General features: G+C 46.8%; 1 protein-coding gene across 1 annotated transcript in view; it reads left to right on the top strand.

Annotated features, from left to right (window-relative positions):
- dync2h1 (dynein cytoplasmic 2 heavy chain 1) overlaps window positions 1-13,983 on the top strand; it is a 320,231-nt gene that overhangs the window by 165,410 nt on the left and 140,838 nt on the right. Inside the window, 2 exon segments of the mRNA XM_045724777.1 lie at window positions 7-150; window positions 8,616-8,705. Of these exon segments, the coding sequence (XP_045580733.1) occupies window positions 7-150; window positions 8,616-8,705 (234 nt within the window).

Below are 13,983 nucleotides of genomic sequence, written 5' to 3'. Positions count from 1 at the left end.
CCCCAGGAGCGTGATGCCTACCTGCCGTTAGCTGAAAGTGCCAGTAAGATGTATTTTGTCTTAACGGACCTCTCTAGGATCAACAACATGTACCGTTTCAGCCTGGCCTCTTTCCTACGCCTGTTTCAGAGAGCACTGCAGAGCAAGAAGGTAACTGACACACACACACACACACACACACACACACACACACACACACACACACACACACACACACACAGGGACGTTAATCCTGTAGTTGCAGAGTGTCCCCAGCCAGACGGAGAGGAAGGGTTCAGCTGTGTTGACATTCTCTCCTAACCTTCTCCAGCCCCTCTGAGCTCCCTATATCTCCTCCCATCAGACCTCTCTCCTCCCATCAGACATCTCTCTCCTCCCATCAGACATCTCTCATCTCCCATCAGACATCTCTCCTCCCATCTCTCCTCCCATCAGACCTCTCTCCTCCCATCAGACCTCTCTCCTCCCATCAGACCTCTCTCCTCCCATCAGACCTCTCTCCTCCCATCAGACCTCTCTCCTCCCATCAGACCTCTCTCCTCCCATCAGACCTCACTCCTCCCATCAGACCTCTCAGCTCCCATCAGACCTCTCTCCTCCCATCAGACCTCTCTCCTCCCATCAGACCTCTCAGCTCCCATCAGACCTCTCTCCTCCCATCAGACCTCTCTCCTCCCATCAGACCTCTCTCCTCCCATCAGACCTCTCTCCTCCCATCAGACCTCTCAGCTCCCATCAGACCTCTCTCCTCCCATCAGACCTCTCTCCTCCCATCAGACCTCTCTCCTCCCATCAGACCTCTCTCCTCCCATCAGACCTCTCAGCTCCCATCAGACCTCTCAGCTCCCATCAGACATCTCTCCTCCCATCAGACCTCTCAGCTCCCATCAGACCTCTCAGCTCCCATCAGACCTCTCTCCTCCCATCAGACCTCTCTCCTCCCATCAGACCTCACTCCTCCCATCAGACCTCTCAGCTCCCATCAGACCTCTCAGCTCCCATCAGACCCCTCTCAGTTCTCCCATCAGACCCCTCTCCTTTCCTCCCATCAGACCCCTCTCCTTTCCTCCCATCAGACCCCTCCTTTCCTCCCATCAGACCCCTCTCCTTTCCTCCCATCAGACCCCTCTCCTTTCCTCCCATCAGACCCCTCTCCTTTCCTCCCATCAGACCCCTCTCCTTTCCTCCCATCAGACCACTCTCCTTTCCTCCCATCAGACCCCTCTCCTTTCCTCCCATCAGACCCCTCTCCTTTCCTCCCATCAGACCCCTCTCCTTTCCTCCCATCAGACCCCTCTCCTTTCCTCCCATCAGACCCCTCTCCTTTCCTCCCATCAGACCCCTCTCCTTTCCTCCTATCAGACCCCTCTCCTTTCCTCCCATCAGACCTCTCTCCTTTCCTCCCATCAGACCTCTCTCCTTTCCTCCCATCAGACCCCTCTCCTTTCCTCCCATCAGACCTCTCTCCTCCCATCAGACCCCTCTCCTCTCCTCCCATCAGACCCCTCTCCTCCCATCAGATGGGATCAGGAGGTATTGGGTGTAGTCATGGTGGGATAATGGGATCAGGAGGGACTGGGTGTAGTCATGGTATGATAATGGAATCAGGAGGTATTGGGTGTAGTCATGGTGGGATAATGGAATCAGGAGGTATTGGGTGTAGTCATGGTGGGATAATGGAATCAGGAGGGACTGGGTGTAGTCATGGTGGGATAATGGAATCAGGAGGGACTGGGTGTAGTCATGGTATGATAATGGAATCAGGAGGGACTGGGTGTAGTCATGGTGGGATAATGGAATCAGGAGGTATTGGGTGTAGTCATGGTGGGATAATGGAATCAGGAGGGACTGGGTGTAGTCATGGTATGATAATGGAATCAGGAGGTATTGGGTGTAGTCATGGTATGATAATGGAATCAGGAGGTATTGGGTGTAGTCATGGTATGATAATGGAATCAGGAGGTATTGGTTGTAGTCATGGTGGGATAATGGAATCAGGAGGTATTGGGTGTAGTCATGGTGGGATAATGGAATCAGGAGGTATTGGGTGTAGTCATGGTGGGATAATGGAATCAGGAGGGACTGGGTGTAGTCATGGTATGATAATGGAATCAGGAGGTATTGGGTGTAGTCATGGTGGGATAATGGAATCAGGAGGGACTGGGTGTAGTCATGGTATGATAATGGAATCAGGAGGTATTGGGTGTAGTCATGGTGGGATAATGGAATCAGGAGGTATTGGGTGTAGTCATGGTATGATAATGGAATCAGGAGGTATTGGGTGTAGTCATGGTGGGATAATGGAATCAGGAGGGACTGGGTGTAGTCATGGTATGATAATGGAATCAGGAGGTATTGGGTGTAGTCATGGTGGGATAATGGAATCAGGAGGGACTGGGTGTAGTCATGGTATGATAATGGAATCAGGAGGTATTGGGTGTATTCATGGTGGGATAATGGAATCAGGAGGGACTGGGTGTAGTCATGGTGGGATAATGGAATCAGGAGGGACTGGGTGTAGTCATGGTATGATAATGGAATCAGGAGGTATTGGGTGTAGTCATGGTGGGATAATGGAATCAGGAGGTATTGGGTGTAGTCATGGTGGGATAATGGAATCAGGAGGGACTGGGTGTAGTCATGGTATGATAATGGAATCAGGAGGTATTGGGTGTATTCATGGTGGGATAATGGAATCAGGAGGTATTGGGTGTAGTCATGGTGGGATAATGGAATCAGGAGGGACTGGGTGTAGTCATGGTGGGATAATGGAATCAGGAGGTATTGGGTGTAGTCATGGTGGGATAATGGGATCAGGAGGTATTGGGTGTAGTCATGGTGGGATAATGGAATCAGGAGGTATTGGGTGTAGTCATGGTGGGATAATGGGATCAGGAGGTATTGGGTGTAGTCATGGTGGGATAATGGAATCAGGAGGTATTGGGTGTAGTCATGGTGGGATAATGGGATCAGGAGGTACTGGCCCCTCACACACACAGACACACTTATTCCTATTTGCTAGATATTTATCTTCTCAGCCCACCTCAACCTTTCCATTTTCTGAAGTAAACACACACACAGTTTGGCTGGCTGTTGCTACGGTGACCAGCTGCTGCTTGGCGACATTCCTGGATGGCACCGTTTACAGAGAGAACCCACGGGATTTGGGAATTAGCGCTTAGTCTCACCCCAACGAGAGTTCACACACTGTACAACAGCCTTGAGTGTGTCGCTGAACGTTGCTCTCGGTGTGTGTGTGTGTGTGTGTGTGTGTGTGTGTGTGTGTGTGTGTGTGTGTGTGTGTGTGTGTGTGTGTGTGTGTGTGTGTGTGTGTGTGTGTGTGTGTGTGTGTGTGTGTACTGTGAGCTATGTTTGATCTCTGATTGGTAGATGGTCTCAGAGCTGAGATGAAAGCAGTAAGGGGGAGAGATACTGTGGGCATAGAGAATAGAGATGAAGGCAGTAAGGGAGAGAGAGATACTGTGGCCATAGAGAATAGAGATGAAGGCAGTAAGGGAGAGAGATGAGGAGAGATACTGGGGGCAGAGAGAATAGAGATGAAGGCAGTAAGGGGAGAGATACTGGGGTCATAGGGAATAGAGATGAAGGTAGTAAGGGAGAGAGATGAGGAGAGATACTGGGGGCATAGAGAATAGAGATGAAGGCAGTAATGAGGAGAGATACTGGAGTCATGGAGAATAGAGATGAAGGCAGTAAGGGGGAGAAATACTGGGGTCATAGAGAATAGAGATGAAGGCAGTAAGGGGAGAGATACTGGGGTCATAGGGAATAGAGATGAAGGTAGTAAGGGAGAGAGATGAGGAGAGATACTGGGGTCATAGAGAATAGAGATGAAGGCAGTAAGGGGGGGAGATGAGGAGAGATACTGGGGTCATAGGGAATAGAGATGAAGGCAGTAAGGGAGAGAGATGATGAGAGATACTGGGGGCAGAGAGAATAGAGATGAAGGCAGTAAGGGGAGAGATACTGGGGTCATAGGGAATAGAGATGAAGGTAGTAAGGGAGAGAGATGAGGAGAGATACTGGGGGCATAGAGAATAGAGATGAAGGCAGTAATGAGGAGAGATACTGGAGTCATGGAGAATAGAGATGAAGGCAGTAAGGGGGAGAAATACTGGGGTCATAGAGAATAGAGATGAAGGCAGTAAGGGGAGAGATACTGGGGTCATAGGGAATAGAGATGAAGGTAGTAAGGGAGAGAGATGAGGAGAGATACTGGGGTCATAGAGAATAGAGATGAAGGCAGTAAGGGGGGAGATGAGGAGAGATACTGGGGTCATAGGGAATAGAGATGAAGGCAGTAAGGGAGAGAGATGAGGAGAGATACTGGGGTCATAGAGAATAGAGATGAAGGCAGTAAGGGAGAGAGATACTGGGGTCATAGGGAATAGAGATGGCAGTAAGGGAGAGAGATGAGGAGAGATACTGGGGTCATAGGGAATAGAGATGGCAGTAAGGGAGATAGATGAGGAGAGATACTGGGGTCATAGGGAATAGAGATGAAGGCAGTAAGGGAGAGAGATGAGGAGAGATACTGGGGTCATAGAGAATAGAGATGGCAGTAAGGGAGAGAGATGAGGAGAGATACTGGGGTCATAGGGAATAGAGATGCAGTCAGTAAGGGAGAGAGATGGGGAGAGATACTGGGGTCATAGAGAATAGAGATGAAGGCAGTAAGGGAGAGCGATGAGGAGAGATACTGGGGTCATAGAGAATAGAGATGCAGTCAGTAAGGGAGAGAGATGGGGAGAGATACTGTGGGCATAGAGAATAGAGATGAAGGCAGTAAGGGGGAGAGATACTGGGGTCATAGAGAATAGAGATGCAGTCAGTAAGGGAGAGAGATGGGGAGAGATACTGTGGGCATAGAGAATAGAGATGAAGGCAGTAAGGGGGAGAGATACTGGGGCATAGAGAATAGAGATGAAGGCAGTAAGGGGGAGAGATACTGGGGTCATAGAGAATAAAGATGAATGCAGTAAGGGGGAGAGATGAGGAGAGATACTGGGGCATAGAGAATAGAGATGAAGGCAGTAAGGGGGAGAGATACTGGGGCATAGAGAATAGAGATGAAGGCAGTAAGGGGGAGAGATACTGGGGTCATAGAGAATAAAGATGAATGCAGTAAGGGGGAGAGATGAGGAGAGATACTGGGGTCATAGGGAATAGAGATGAAGGCAGTAAGGGGGAGAGATACTGGGGTCATAGAGAATAAAGATGAATGCAGTAAGGGAGAGAGATGAGGAGAGATACTGGGGGCATAGAGAATAGAGATGAAGGCAGTAAGGGGGAGAGATACTGGGGGCGTAGAGAATAGAGATGAAGGCAGTAAGGGGGAGAGATACTGGGGTCATAGAGAATAAAGATGAATGCAGTAAGGGAGAGAGATGAGGAGAGATACTGGGGTCATAGAGATGGCAGTAAGGGAGAGAGATGAGGAGAGATACTGGGGTCATAGAGAATAGAGATGAAGGCAGTAAGGGAGAGAGATGAGGAGAGATTTTAGGGTCATAGAGAATAGAGATGAAGGCAGTAAGGGAGAAATACTGGTGTCATAGAGAATAGAGATGCAGGCAGTAAGGGGGAGAGATACTGGGTTCATAGAGAATAGAGATGAAGGCAGTAAGGGAGAGATATTGGGTTCATAGAGAATAGTGATGAAGGCAGGACATTCAAATAAGTATTGAAAAAAGGGCACACGTTTTATAGTTTGTTCCACCTGAGCGAGTCTGACCACAATGAGTCACTATGATGACTGCAAATGTGTTGAATGGATCTCGGGGGGGAAAAGAGCAGGAGGCTACAGTCCATGTTTTCCAATGGTGCGACTGCCAAAGGCTCACTTGGTAGAGCATGGTGTGTGCAACGCCAGCATGGTGTGTGCAATGCCAGGGTTGTGGGTTCGATTCCCACGGGGGGACAGTACAAATTTTAAAAGAAATGAAATGTATGAGAATGTATGAAATGTATGCATTCACTAATGTAAGTCGCTCTGGATAAGAGCGTCTGCTAAATGACTAAAATGTAAAATGTAGAAAAAATGAGAGATTTTATTGTCATCGAGAATAGAGATGAAGTAAGGGGGAGAGATACTGGGGTCATAGAGAATAGAGATGAAGGCAGTAAGGGGGAGAGATACTGGGGTCATAGAGAATAAAGATGAATGCAGTAAGGGGGAGAGATACTGGGGGCATAGAGAATAGAGATGAAGGCAGTAAGCGGGAGAGATACTGGGGGCATAGAGAATAGAGATGAAGGCAGTAAGGGGGAGAGATACTGGGGTCATAGAGAATAAAGATGAAGGCAGTAAGCGGGAGAGATACTGGGGGCATAGAGAATAGAGATGAAGGCAGTAAGGGGGAGAGATACTGGGGTCATAGAGAATAAAGATGAATGCAGTAAGGGGGAGAGATACTGGGGGCATAGAGAATAGAGATGAAGGCAGTAAGGGGGAGAGATACTGTCATAGAGAATAAAGATGAATGCAGTAGGGGGAGAGAACTGGGGTCATAGAGAATAGAGATGAAGGCAGTAAGGGGGAGAGATACTGGGGTCATAGAGAATAAAGATGAAGGCAGTAAGGGGGAGAGATACTGGGGTCATAGAGAATAGAGATGAAGGCAGTAAGGGGGAGAGATGAGGAGAGATACTGGGGCATAGAGAATAGAGATGAAGGCAGTAAGGGGGAGAGATACTGGGGTCATAGAGAATAAAGATGAATGCAGTAAGGGGGAGAGATGAGGAGAGATACTGGGGCATAGAGAATAGAGATGAAGGCAGTAAGGGATAGAGAGGCCTGGCTTGATTCTCTCCACTTTATTTATTTCTCTGATCCCTATACCTTGGGACTTTGGTGTAATTGGACATGACATGGTTTGTGTGTGTGTGTGTGTGTGTGTGTGTGTGTGTGTGTGTGTGTGTGTGTGTGTGTGTGTGTGTGTGTGTGTGTGTGTGTGTGTGTGTGTGTGTGTGTGTGTGTGTGTGTGTGTGTGTTTACGTGCGTGGAAATTGGACAGAGCGGGCTCTAACCCTGCACCCTTCCCTATGATGACTCCATTCCACACCCTCTCTGACAGCTTTACTGGCGACCCCCAACCCAGCCGCCACTTCAAGGAGAACTTCAAACATTGTGTGTGTGTAATTGAGGATAATTAGTTCTGTCCGTGCACTGCAGTTGATGGGGCCTTCAGACGGTCGTGTTCCCATTGAGATGTGCTCTGAATGAGAGGGAGAGAGGGACACCGTGTAATGGGGAACACAGGGATGAGAGACGAACTATAGGAGGGGGAATAGAGAGACTGGAGAGGAGGGGGAATAGAGAGACCGGAGAGGAGGGGGAATAGAGAGACCGGAGAGGAGGGGGGAATAGAGAGACCGGAGAGGAGGGGGAATAGAGAGACCGGAGAGGAGGGGGAATAGAGAGACCGGAGAGGAGGGGGAATAGAGAGACCGGAGAGGAGGGGGAATAGAGAGACCGGGGAGGAGGGGGAATAGAGAGACTGGGGAGGAGGGGGAATAGAGAGACTGGAGAGGAGGGGGAATAGAGAGACTGGAGAGGAGGGGGAATAGAGAGACTGGAGAGGAGGGGGAATAGAGAGACTGGAGAGGAGGGGGAATAGGGTGAGGGAGTTCTGCTAACTATCTTCCATGTTTTTAGCACATATAACTCACTATTGGCCCATCCTCAACACATCAATAAATCACACTGCCATGAAGGGTAAATAAATCACACTGCCATGAAGGGTAAATAAATCACACTGCCATGAAGGGTAAATAAATCGCACTGCCATGAAGGGTAAATAAATAGCATTGCCATGAAGGGTAAATAAATCACACTGCCATGAAGGGTAAATAAATCGCACTGCCATGAAGGGTAAATACATCGCACTGCCATGAAGGGTAAATACATCACACTGCCATGAAGGGTAAATAAATCGCACTGCCATGAAGGGTAAATAAATCACACTGCCATGAAGGGTAAATACGTCACACTGCCATGAAGGGTAAATAAATCGCACTGCCATGAAGGGTAAATAAATCACACTGCCATGAAGGGTAAATAAATCACACTGCCATGAAGGGTAAATAAATCGCACTGCCATGAAGGGTAAATAAATCACACTGCCATGAAGGGTAAATAAATCGCACTGCCATGAAGGGTAAATAAATTGCACTGCCATGAAGGGTAAATAAATCACACTGCCATGAAGGGTAAATACATCACACTGCCATGAAGGGTAAATACATCACAGCCATAAAGGGTAAATACATCACAGCCATGAAGGGTAAATACATCACACTGCCATGTAGGGTAAATAAATCACACTGCCATGAAGGGTAAATAAATCACACTGCCATGAAGGGTAAATAAATCACACTGCCATGAAGGGTAAATAAATCGCACTGCCATGAAGGGTAAATAAATCACACTGCCATGAAGGGTAAATAAATCACACTGCCATGAAGGGTAAATAAATCACACTGCCATGAAGGGTAAATACATCACACTGCCATGAATGGTACAGGGTGTGTGTGACTCGTTTGTTTTACAATGTAACTGACAGCTGTCATCCATCTCTCTATCACCCATCCAGGAGGCAGAGACTACGGAGGCCAGGATAGCAGCCCTGGAGGCCAGTCTGAAGAGCATGGTGTACGAATACGTCTGCCGCTCTCTCTTCAAGGTCAGAACACACACATGCATGCTCTGCAGTCAATGACTGGTGATGTACAGAATAAGGTGTCTGCTGGCAGGACGGACGTGTGTGTCACAGGAGGCTGGTGGCACCTTAGTTGGGGAGGATGGGCTTGTGGTAATGACTGGAGCAGAATCAGTGGAATGGTATCAAATACATCAAACATATGGTTTTCAGGTGTTTGATGCCATTCCATCGCGCCGTTCCAGACAATAGTATGAGCCGTTCTCCCCTCACCTGTGTGTGTGTGTGTGTGTGTGTGTGTGTGTGTGTGTGTGTGTGTGTGTGTGTGTGTGTGTGTGTGTGTGTGTGTGTGTGTGTGTGTCAGTCAATAGATATGGCTGGAGGACAGACAGTATCTGCATTAACCTCTCAGCTCAGTCCATCTGCTGCCGGCCTCACATTAACATAGAGGAAACACTGGATTACATTAACATGAGGCTACGCTGTTCCTCTGTCCTCAGAGAGAGAGAGAGAGAGAGGAAACAGAGAGAGAAAGGTTGTTAGTTGCTATGGTTAAGGTGATATCTGTTGGTTTGACAGGTTCCAGGTGTTGCTGCTGTCTGATGTGGCTGTCAGTGTGTCAGTCTCTCTCTCTCTCTCTCTCTCTCTCTCTCCCTCTCTATCTCTCTTTCTTTTTCTCGCTCCCTCACTCCCTTTCTCTTCTCCCTTCCCTTCTGTCACTGGACCGGCAATCCACACGCACACACAGATAATGAAATAGGATCATAAAGGGGAGTTTAAGTAACCTATAATAACAGTCTTCCTCTGGTCAAGTAGTACTCTCTGGTGAATCACACCTGAAAAACTTAGTCTGATTAGTCAGGACTGGTGCTAGAGGACACTGGACCTCTGAAATGCCTGTGTGTGTGTGTGTGTGTGTGTGTGTGTGTGTGTGTGTGTGTGTGTGTGTGTGTGTGTGTGTGTGTGTGTGTGTGTGTGTGTGTGTGTGTGTGGAGAGCAGCAGCCCTCTGCATGGGCATCACGTCGGAGCAGAGGGAATGCTGGGTAACGGCGGAGTGGAAAGGTCAGGCTTTGAGATGAGACGCTCTGAAGTTTTCCTTTTGTTCTCCAACACAAACACACACACACACACTCCATATATCCTACCAGAGACATGACAGTAAACTAAAGAGGCATGTGTTTGAGTTTTTATTGGGGTTCTGAATACTTAATCTCCTCTGAGAGGAGATAAATAAATGAGGCAGGAGGAGATAAAGACCTTTCCTGTCTAGATAAAGACCTTTCCTGTCTAGATAAAGACCTTTCCTGTCTAGATAAAGACCTTTCCCGTCTAGATAAAGACCTTTCCTGTCTAGATAAAGACCTTTCCTGTCTAGATAAAGACCTTTCCTGTCTAGATAAAGACCTTTCCTGTCTAGATAAAGACCTTTCCCGTCTAGATAAAGACCTTTCCCGTCTAGATAAAGACCTTTCCTGTCTAGATAAAGACCTTTCCTGTCTAGATAAAGACCTTTCCTGTCTAGATAAAGACCTTTCCCGTCTAGATAAAGACCTTTCCTGTCTAGATAAAGACCTTTCCTGTCTAGATAAAGACCTTTCCTGTCTAGATAAAGACCTTTCCTGTCTAGATAAAGTCCTTTCCCGTCTAGATAAAGACCTTTCCCGTCTAGATAAAGACCTTTCCCGTCTAGATAAAGACCTTTCCTGTCTAGATAAAGACCTTTCCTGTCTAGATAAAGACCTTTCCCGTCTAGATAAAGACCTTTCCCGTCTAGATAAAGACCTTTCCCGTCTAGATAAAGACCTTTCCTGTCTAGATAAAGACCTTTCCTACAGTTGAAGTCGGAAGTTTACATACACTTAGGTTGGAGTCATTAAAACTAGTTTTTCAACCACTCCACAAATGTCTTGTTAACAAACTATAGTTTTGGCAAGTCGGTTATGACATCTACTTTCTGCATGACACAAGTCATTTTTCCAACAATTGTTTACAGACAGATTATTTCAAATTTATTTATATAGCCCTTCGTACATCAGCTGATATCTCAAAGTGCTGTACAGAAACCCAGCCTAAAACCCCAAAAAGCAAGCAATGCATGTGAAAGAATCACGGTGGCTAGGAAAAACTCCCTAGGAAAAACTCCCTAGAAAGGCCAAAAACCTAGGAAGAAACCTAGAGAGAAACCAGGCTATGAGGGGTGGCCAGTCCTCTTCTGGCTGTGCAGGGTGGATATTATAACAGAACATGGTCAAGATGTTAAAATGTTAAAATGTTCATAAATGACCAGCATGGTCAAATAATAATAATCATAGTAGTTGTCGAGGGTGCAACAAGCACGTCCGGTGAACAGGTCAGGGTTCCATAGCCGCAGGCAGAACAGTTGAAACTGGAGCAGCAGCACGGCCAGATGGTCTGGGGACAGCAAGGAGTCATCATACCAGGTAGTCCTGAGGTATGGTCCTAGGGCTCAGGTCCTCCGAGAGAAAGAAAGAGAGAAAGAGAGAATTAGAGAGAGCATATTTAAATTCACACAGGACACCGGATAAGACAAGAGAAATACTCCAGATGTAACAGACTGACCCTAGCCCCCCGACACATAAACTACTGCAGCATAAATACTGGAGGCTGAGACAGGAGGGATCAGAAGACACTGTGGCCCCATCCGATGATACCCCCGGACAGGGCCAAACAGGCAGGATATAACCCCACCCACTTTGCCAAAGCACAGCCCCCACACCACTAGAGGGATGTCTCCAACCACCAACTTACCGTCCTAAGACAAGGCCGAGTATAGCCCATAACGATCTCCGCCATGGCACAACCCAAGGGGGGCGCCAACCCAGACAGGAAGACCACGTCAGTGACTCAACCCACTCAAGTGACGCACCCCTCCCATGGACGGCATGGAAGAACACCAGTAAGCCAGTGACTCAGCCCCCGTAAAAGGGTTAGAGGCAGAGAATCCCAGTGGAAAGAGGGGAACCGGCAAGGCAGAGACAGCAAGGGCGGTTCGTTGCTCCAGCCTTTCCGTTCACCTTCACACTCCTGGGCCAGACTATACTTAATCATAGGACCTACTGAAGAGATAAGTCTTCAGTAAAGACTTAAAGGTTGAGACTGAGTCTGCGTCTCTCACATTGGTAGGCAGACCATTCCATAAAAATGGAGCTCTATAGGAGAAAGCCCTACCTCCAGCCGTTTGCTTAGAAATTCTAGGGACAATTAGGAGGCCTGCGTCTTGTGACCGTAGCGTACGTGTAGGTATGTACGGCAGGACCAAATCGGAAAGATAGGTAGGAGCAAGCCCATGTAATGCTTTGTAAAGTTAGCTGTAAAACCTTGAAATTTCACTTTTAATTCACTATCACAATTCCAGTGGGTCAGAAGTTTACATACACTAAGTTGACTGTGCCTTTAAACAGCTTGGAAAATTCCAGAAAATGATGTTATGGCTTTAGAAGCTTCTGATAGGCAAATTGACATCATTTGAGTCAATTGGAGGTGTACCTGTGGATGTATTTCAAGGCCTACCTTCATACTCAGTGCCTCTTTGCTTGACATCATGGGAAAATCAAAAGAAATCAGCCAAGACCTCAGAAAAAAAATTGTAGACCTCCACAAGTCTGGTTCATCCTTGGGAGCAATTTCCAAATGCCTGAAGGTACCACGTTCATCTGTACAAACAATAGTACGCAAGTATAAACACCATGGGACCACGTAGCCGTCATACCGCTCAGGAAGGAGATGCCTTCTGTCTCCTAGAGATGAACGTACTTTGGTGCGAAAAGTGCAAATCAATTCGTGAAAAACAGCAAAGGACCTTGTGTAGATGCCGGAGGAAACAAGTACAAAAGTATCTATATCCACAGTAAAACGAGTCCTATATCAACATAACCTGAAAGGCTGCTCAGCAAAGAAGAAGCCACTGCACATGGGGACAAATATCATATTTTTTGGAGAAATGTGCTCTGGTCTGATTAAATACAAATAGAACTGTTTGGCCATAATGACCATCGTTATGTTTGGAGGAAAAAGGGGGACGCTTGCAAGCCGAAGAACACCATCCCAACCGTGAAGCACGGGGGTGGCAGCATCATGTTGTGGGGGTATTTGCTGCAGGAGGGACTGGTGCACTTCACAAAATAGATGGCATTATGATGTAGGACAATTATGTGGATATATTGAAGCAACATCTCAAGACAACAGTCAGGAAGTTAAAGCTTGGTCGCAAATGGGTCTTCCAAATAGACAATGACCCCAAGCATACTACCAAAGTTGTGGCAAAATGGCTTAAGGACAACAAAGTCAAGGTATTGGAGTGGCCATCACAAAGCCCTGATCTCAATCCTATAGAACATTTGTGGGCAGAACTGAAAAAGCGTGTGTGAGCAAGGAGGCCTACAAACCTGACTCAGTTACACCAGCTCTGTCAGGAGGAACGAGCCAAAATTCACCCAACTTATTGTGGGAAGCTTGTGGAAGGCTACTCGAACCGTTTGACCCAAGTTAAACAATTTAAAGGCAATGCTTCCAAATACTAATTGAGTGTATGTAAACTTCTGACCCACTGGGAATGTGATGAAAGAAATTAAATCTGAAATAAATATTTCTCTCTACTTATATTCTGACATTTCACATTCTTAAAATAAAGTGGTGAACCTAACTGACCTAAGACAGGGAATTTTTACTAGGATTAAATGTCAGGAATTGTGAAAAACTGAGTTTAAATGTATTTGGCTAAGGTTTATGTAAACTTCCGACTTCAACTGTATCTAGATAAAGAGATTAATGCTGAGTGTGGGGACATGCATCGTTTCTTACTACTGCCGTGGATGGTAACATGAATGGTATCCTCTATGACTTTGCAATGCTGTTACCAGTGGTGTAAAGTACTTAAGTAAAACTACTTTAAAAGTACTACTTAAGTATTTTGGGAGGGTATCTGTACTTTACTATTCATATTTTGGACAACTTTTACTTCACTACATTCCTAAAGAAAATAATGTCATTTTACTCAATAGATTTTCCCTGACACCCAAAAGTACTCGTTACATTTAGAATGCTCAGCAGGACAGGAAATGGTCTAATTCATACACTTATCAAGAGAACATCCCTGGTCATCCCTACTGCCTCTGATCTGGAGGACTCACTGAGCAGAGAACATCCCTGGTCATCCCTACTGCCTCTGATCTGGAGGACTCACTAAACAGAGAACATCCCTGGTCATCCCTACTGCCTCTGATCTGGAGGACTCACTAAACAGAGAACATCCCTGGTCATCCCTACTGCCTCTGATCTGGA

Source organism: Salmo salar, chromosome ssa09, assembly GCF_905237065.1.
Source record: "Salmo salar chromosome ssa09, Ssal_v3.1, whole genome shotgun sequence".
NCBI classification, from domain to species: domain Eukaryota; kingdom Metazoa; phylum Chordata; class Actinopteri; order Salmoniformes; family Salmonidae; genus Salmo; species Salmo salar.
The sequence above is the reverse complement of the archived record's forward strand: the minus strand, read 5'-3'. Positions and strand labels throughout refer to the sequence as shown.